This window comes from Anopheles cruzii, unplaced genomic scaffold (assembly GCF_943734635.1).
Source record: "Anopheles cruzii unplaced genomic scaffold, idAnoCruzAS_RS32_06 scaffold01008_ctg1, whole genome shotgun sequence".
In the NCBI taxonomy this organism is placed as follows: Eukaryota; Metazoa; Arthropoda; class Insecta; order Diptera; family Culicidae; genus Anopheles; species Anopheles cruzii.
The window spans coordinates 353-7,273 of NW_026454594.1; the positions used below are offsets into that span (position 1 = coordinate 353).

Consider the following 6,921-nt stretch of genomic DNA (forward strand, 5'->3'; position numbering starts at 1 on the left):
GTTCAAATCGTGTTCCAAACTAATTAAAACGTTGGTTTACAGTATTTCATACGTGTTTAGGCTTAAAATCCTTCATTTATATTACTATTAAATATATAAAGACCAAAATCATTTGTCTTAAGTATAAAAACAGTTACATCAAGTCGACACAACAAGCAAATTTTACGTCAACCGCCCTATTTTACACATTTAATTACAAAAGTATTAATTTTGTTCTCAACCTAACATGGAAGATGAATCGTTTTGGTGTGTTCACAGTTTTACTATCAAATATATCTCCATAACGAAGTTTTTATGAACTCTAATAAAGGTTAATCTCCGAGGTAATAAACTTTGAATCGTTGCTTGTTCTAAACGAATGTAGTGTGTAAATGTATGGGTTACTAACGCTGTCGTAAGACTGCAAGAACGCGTTTGACAGTCGAATCGTAAACAAACTTCCTATGAACAAAACACACAATCGGTAAACTTGCAAAAGGAAAGACCTTGCGCTGTGTAATTCTAATTTTCAACAATAATACGTTCTCCAAATACCTTTAGTGTTCGTGCGTAACGAAAAGTGCGAACACGGTTAGTCTGCGATCCACAGGAATAGTGTCTAAGGAGTTGCGATGGAGGCAATCAAAACGGAGTTTATCCTGTCATCAACTCCCGAGGAAATTATTGAACCCTCCTCTGCTAAAAGTCTTCAGAAATGTAGTGTGTGTCTCAAAAAAGGCCAGTGCTTAAAAGCATCGGAACTTAAGACGAATGGGAAACACATTACAGACGTAATCAACCAACATCTTGGGATAAAATTGGCGGAATTCGAGTTGACAACAATTTGCCAGCGATGCTGGATGCTGCTGGCGGAGTTTGATGAATTCTACGACATGGTGAATGAAGCGCACCGGGTTTTGTTGGAAACAAATATTGCAAACGTTCAACAGCGACCGTCGTTGAGTGATGTTGGCGAGGGAAACATTTGTGCGGTGGAGTTTGTATCCATCAAACAAGAACCATTGGACGATGAACACCTCGAGAGCAAAGACCTAGAGTTAACACTGAAGAATGAAATAATGGCCAGCATATCTCAACACATCACAATGGAAACAACCGTAAACAACGAAGAACATATTTCGGATACAGATAATAAGAGAAGATTGCGCAATAGGGGTAAAAATCCGACTAAAAACGCTCAAAAAGACAACTCCAAACTAACAACACCCGACAAAAGAAACAAAACGAAATACTTGAATAATAACAAACTGGACACCAACACAAGTCGCACTAGTAAATCAAAAGTGGATGAGGAGATTATTAGCTTTTACAAACGCTTGGTGTGCGATATTTGTGATTTGGCAAAAATGGCCAGCAGAGAGCCATCGGTCGAGTACGTCAACCTGAGGGAGTTGAAGCGACACATGCTAAAAATCCACGATATAAAAGAGCTTATAATAACGTGCCCAATGTGTAGCAAGAAATTAAGATCGCGGACAAAACTGGTGGAACACAAAGAAATGCATCTAAATCCGGATCGGTTCCGGTGTGAGGTGTGTGCCGAAGTGCACCAGAATATAAAGGAACACATGCAAAACAAGCACAAGGAGCGCACGTTCTGCTGTGAGGAATGTGGCAAGCGATTTCCGTTCCAAACCCGATTAAATGCACATGTTCGTAAATTGCACAGCGCAAAGGACGTGCCCTGCGATCAATGTGACAAGGCGTACGTGTGGCGACATAAAATAAGACCGTTTAAAATTCTTACAGTTGTTTGTTTTGCTCTTTTAGGTTCAGCAAATACACAATCGAAGATCATAAGCGCGCAGTACATGGTGCCGGCTTCATTTGTGAGCACTGTCCGAGGATATTTAAAAGCCGCTTTCAGTTGGATTGCCACATGGGCGAACACATCAAGAATCCGCCACCATCATCAAATCTACCAAAGGTACCTTGTAACATTTGCGGCCTAGTCGTGGGCAATAAGTATATTCTACAAACGCACATCAAACTGATTCATACGCAACAGACCCCAGCAAGCTGTGAATCATGCGGGAAGCAGTTCAAATCAAAACGATATTTAAGTTCGCATCTTCGTAACGTTTGCACCGATCGCAGCTTTCCGTGCACGATCTGCGGGAAATCATTTAAGAAAAAAAAGAAGTTAACTGAACACATGACGACGCACACAAAAAGCCCACTGTACCAATGCCAGTTCTGTCCGAAAACGTTTCGCTTTGATACGCTGTTGTATACGCACCGCAAGCGGGTCCACCATGAGCAGTGGCTTGAAATACAACGGAAGCGTAAAGAAGGAATACGAATTAGTTCAAATCTTGTTCCAAACTAATTAAATCGTTGGATAACAGTATTACAGATCTGTTTAGATTCGAAATCACGAATACCCGAAATAAAATCCCGAAATTTATGTGTGTGTTGACGGTTTTTCTGTCAGATATCTTGTACTCGAACCATTACTTTAATTGTAATTAAGGTATTTGTGCTATTGCTGTTGTACAAATAATTATCCCAATAACGTAAATTTTACAAAACCTACGTTTGAAAATAACCGTTAACAGTAAATCTGAAAGTAAACCTAAATAAACCTTGAATCGTTGCTTGTACTAAACGAATATAGTGTTTAAAGGTATGGGTGAATAACGCTGGTCGTAAGACTGCAAGAAAGCATTTGACAGTCGAGCCGTAAACAAACATTCTATGAACAAAACACACAATCGGTAAACTTGCAAAAGGAAAGACCTTGCGCTGTGTAATTCTAATTTTCAACAATAATACGTTCTCGAAGTACGTTTAGTGTTTGTGCGTAAAGAAAAGTGCGAACACGGTTAGCCTGCGATCCACACGGACAGTGGCTCAGGAGTTGCGATGGAGGCAATCAAAACTGAGCTCATCCTGTCGTCAACTTCCGGGGAAATGATTGAACCCGCCTCTGCTAAAAGTCTTCAGAAGTGTAGCGTATGCCTCAAAAAAGGCCAGTGCTTAAAGCCATCGGAAATTAAGACGAATGGGAAACACATTACCGACGTAATCAACCAACATCTTGGGATAAAATTGGCGGAATTTGAACTGACCACAATTTGCCAGCGATGCTGGATGCTGCTGGCGGAGTTTGATGAATTCTACGATATGGTGAATGAAGCGCACCGAGTTTTATTGGAAACAAATATTGCAAACGTTGGTGAGGAAAACATTTGTGCGATGGAGTTTGTGTCCATCAAACAAGAGCCATTGGACGATGAACACCTTGAGAGCAAAGACCTAGAGTTAACACTGAAGAATGAAATAATGGCCAGTATATCTCCACACATAGCAATAGAAACAACCGCAAACAATGAAGAAGACATTAAAGTTAGTATATTGGATACAAATGATAGGAGAAGATTGCTTAACTTGAGGAAAATTCCGACGGACAACGTTCAAGAAAAAAGCTCCAAACCAACAACATCCAACAAAGGCAGAAAAAAGAAATACCTAAGCAAGACCGGTCGCACTAGTAAAACAAAGGTAGATGAGGAGCTTCTTAGCTTTTACAAACGCTTGGTGTGCGAAATTTGTGATCCAGTAAAGATGGCCAGCGGAGAGCCATTGATCGAGTACGTTAACTTAAAGGAATTAAATCGCCATATGCGAAGAGCTCACGGCCAAGGTGAGGCGATTATCAAGTGTCCGATATGTGAAAAAAAGTTTAGGTCACGCGTGAAACTGGTGGAACACAAAGAGATGCATCTGAATCCTGATCGGTTCCGGTGTGGGGTGTGTGCCGAAGTGCATCAGAATATAAAGGAACACATACAAAACAAGCACAAGGAGCGCACATTCTGTTGTGAGGAATGCGGCAAACGCTTCCCTTTCCAAGCGCGATTGAAAGCACATATTCGTAAAATGCACACCGCAAAGGACGTGCCATGCGATCAGTGTGATAAGTCGTACGTGTCGACGTGAAATAAGACCTTTTAAAATGCTTACAATTGCTTGTTTTACTCTTTTAGGTTCAGCAAATACACAATCGAAGATCATAAGCGCGCAGTACATGGTGCCGGCTTCATTTGTGAGCACTGTCCGAGAACATTTAAAAGCCGCTTTCAGTTGGATAATCATATGGAAGAGCATAGCGTCGGCCTGCGACCGACGAAGGTTACCTGCAACTTGTGCGGCATCGTGGTACGAAATAAGTACAACTTAACGACGCACATGAAACGAATGCACATGGAGCAGGCGCCAGTGAGCTGTGGGTCTTGCGGAAAAGAATTCAAATCAAAGCGCAATCTATATGCGCACCTCACGAACGTTTGTACCGATCGCAGCTTTCCGTGCACGATCTGTGGAAAGCCGTTCAAGAAGAAGATTAAACTTAAGGAACACATGACGACACACACGAGAAGCCCGCTTTACCAGTGTCCGTACTGTCCCAAAACGTTCGGCTTCGACACTACTCTCTACACGCACCGCAAGCGGGTTCACCATGAGCAGTGGCTCGAAGAACAACGGAAGCGCAAAGCAGGAATACGAATGAGTTCAAATCGTGTTCCAAACTAATTAAAACGTTGGTTTACAGTATTTCATACGTGTTTAGGCTTAAAATCCTTCATTTATATTACTATTAAATATATAAAGACCAAAATCATTTGTCTTAAGTATAAAAACAGTTACATCAAGTCGACACAACAAGCAAATTTTACGTCAACCGCCCTATTTTACACATTTAATTACAAAAGTATTAATTTTGTTCTCAACCTAACATGGAAGATGAATCGTTTTGGTGTGTTCACAGTTTTACTATCAAATATATCTCCATAACGAAGTTTTTATGAACTCTAATAAAGGTTAATCTCCGAGGTAATAAACTTTGAATCGTTGCTTGTTCTAAACGAATGTAGTGTGTAAATGTATGGGTTACTAACGCTGTCGTAAGACTGCAAGAACGCGTTTGACAGTCGAATCGTAAACAAACTTCCTATGAACAAAACACACAATCGGTAAACTTGCAAAAGGAAAGACCTTGCGCTGTGTAATTCTAATTTTCAACAATAATACGTTCTCCAAATACCTTTAGTGTTCGTGCGTAACGAAAAGTGCGAACACGGTTAGTCTGCGATCCACAGGAATAGTGTCTAAGGAGTTGCGATGGAGGCAATCAAAACGGAGTTTATCCTGTCATCAACTCCCGAGGAAATTATTGAACCCTCCTCTGCTAAAAGTCTTCAGAAATGTAGTGTGTGTCTCAAAAAAGGCCAGTGCTTAAAAGCATCGGAACTTAAGACGAATGGGAAACACATTACAGACGTAATCAACCAACATCTTGGGATAAAATTGGCGGAATTCGAGTTGACAACAATTTGCCAGCGATGCTGGATGCTGCTGGCGGAGTTTGATGAATTCTACGACATGGTGAATGAAGCGCACCGGGTTTTGTTGGAAACAAATATTGCAAACGTTCAACAGCGACCGTCGTTGAGTGATGTTGGCGAGGGAAACATTTGTGCGGTGGAGTTTGTATCCATCAAACAAGAACCATTGGACGATGAACACCTCGAGAGCAAAGACCTAGAGTTAACACTGAAGAATGAAATAATGGCCAGCATATCTCAACACATCACAATGGAAACAACCGTAAACAACGAAGAACATATTTCGGATACAGATAATAAGAGAAGATTGCGCAATAGGGGTAAAAATCCGACTAAAAACGCTCAAAAAGACAACTCCAAACTAACAACACCCGACAAAAGAAACAAAACGAAATACTTGAATAATAACAAACTGGACACCAACACAAGTCGCACTAGTAAATCAAAAGTGGATGAGGAGATTATTAGCTTTTACAAACGCTTGGTGTGCGATATTTGTGATTTGGCAAAAATGGCCAGCAGAGAGCCATCGGTCGAGTACGTCAACCTGAGGGAGTTGAAGCGACACATGCTAAAAATCCACGATATAAAAGAGCTTATAATAACGTGCCCAATGTGTAGCAAGAAATTAAGATCGCGGACAAAACTGGTGGAACACAAAGAAATGCATCTAAATCCGGATCGGTTCCGGTGTGAGGTGTGTGCCGAAGTGCACCAGAATATAAAGGAACACATGCAAAACAAGCACAAGGAGCGCACGTTCTGCTGTGAGGAATGTGGCAAGCGATTTCCGTTCCAAACCCGATTAAATGCACATGTTCGTAAATTGCACAGCGCAAAGGACGTGCCCTGCGATCAATGTGACAAGGCGTACGTGTGGCGACATAAAATAAGACCGTTTAAAATTCTTACAGTTGTTTGTTTTGCTCTTTTAGGTTCAGCAAATACACAATCGAAGATCATAAGCGCGCAGTACATGGTGCCGGCTTCATTTGTGAGCACTGTCCGAGGATATTTAAAAGCCGCTTTCAGTTGGATTGCCACATGGGCGAACACATCAAGAATCCGCCACCATCATCAAATCTACCAAAGGTACCTTGTAACATTTGCGGCCTAGTCGTGGGCAATAAGTATATTCTACAAACGCACATCAAACTGATTCATACGCAACAGACCCCAGCAAGCTGTGAATCATGCGGGAAGCAGTTCAAATCAAAACGATATTTAAGTTCGCATCTTCGTAACGTTTGCACCGATCGCAGCTTTCCGTGCACGATCTGCGGGAAATCATTTAAGAAAAAAAAGAAGTTAACTGAACACATGACGACGCACACAAAAAGCCCACTGTACCAATGCCAGTTCTGTCCGAAAACGTTTCGCTTTGATACGCTGTTGTATACGCACCGCAAGCGGGTCCACCATGAGCAGTGGCTTGAAATACAACGGAAGCGTAAAGAAGGAATACGAATTAGTTCAAATCTTGTTCCAAACTAATTAAATCGTTGGATAACAGTATTACAGATCTGTTTAGATTCGAAATCACGAATACCCGAAATAAAATCCCGAAATTTAT

General features: G+C 41.2%; 3 protein-coding genes across 3 annotated transcripts; all 3 read left to right on the forward strand.

Moving 5' to 3' along the window:
- The first annotated feature begins 872 nt into the window (after positions 1-872).
- LOC128276357 (zinc finger protein 90-like) lies at positions 873-2,329 on the forward strand. Its single transcript, XM_053014822.1, has 2 exons — positions 873-1,705; positions 1,771-2,329. Exons 1-2 carry the CDS (start codon positions 873-875, stop codon positions 2,327-2,329), a joined length of 1,392 nt encoding a protein of 463 aa, XP_052870782.1.
- Positions 2,330-2,865: 536 nt separating this feature from the next.
- LOC128276358 (zinc finger protein 567-like) lies at positions 2,866-4,568 on the forward strand. The gene is made up of 3 exons (XM_053014823.1): positions 2,866-3,352; positions 3,422-3,926; positions 3,990-4,568. Exons 1-3 carry the CDS (start codon positions 2,866-2,868, stop codon positions 4,534-4,536), a joined length of 1,539 nt encoding a protein of 512 aa, XP_052870783.1. The 3' UTR covers positions 4,537-4,568.
- An 817-nt stretch (positions 4,569-5,385) lies between these two features.
- LOC128276359 (zinc finger protein 90-like) lies at positions 5,386-6,842 on the forward strand. Its single transcript, XM_053014824.1, has 2 exons — positions 5,386-6,218; positions 6,284-6,842. The coding sequence occupies exons 1-2, from the start codon at positions 5,386-5,388 to the stop codon at positions 6,840-6,842; spliced, it is 1,392 nt and encodes a 463-aa protein (XP_052870784.1).
- The last annotated feature ends 79 nt before the right edge of the window (positions 6,843-6,921 follow it).

What these genes read in the sequence shown, in the direction of transcription:
- LOC128276357 (XM_053014822.1), top strand. Translation starts at nt 873, where the DNA reads ATGGTGAATGAAGCGCACCGGGTTTTGTTGGAAACAAATATTGCAAAC. An exon ending in TGCGATCAATGTGACAAGGC is followed by an intron (nt 1,706 to 1,770) that starts GTACGTGTGGCG and finishes TTGCTCTTTTAG; the next exon opens with GTTCAGCAAATACACAATCG.
- LOC128276358 (XM_053014823.1), top strand. Translation starts at nt 2,866, where the DNA reads ATGGAGGCAATCAAAACTGAGCTCATCCTGTCGTCAACTTCCGGGGAA. An exon ending in TGAAGAAGACATTAAAGTTA is followed by an intron (nt 3,353 to 3,421) that starts GTATATTGGATA and finishes ACAACGTTCAAG; the next exon opens with AAAAAAGCTCCAAACCAACA. An exon ending in TGCGATCAGTGTGATAAGTC is followed by an intron (nt 3,927 to 3,989) that starts GTACGTGTCGAC and finishes TTACTCTTTTAG; the next exon opens with GTTCAGCAAATACACAATCG.
- LOC128276359 (XM_053014824.1), top strand. Translation starts at nt 5,386, where the DNA reads ATGGTGAATGAAGCGCACCGGGTTTTGTTGGAAACAAATATTGCAAAC. An exon ending in TGCGATCAATGTGACAAGGC is followed by an intron (nt 6,219 to 6,283) that starts GTACGTGTGGCG and finishes TTGCTCTTTTAG; the next exon opens with GTTCAGCAAATACACAATCG.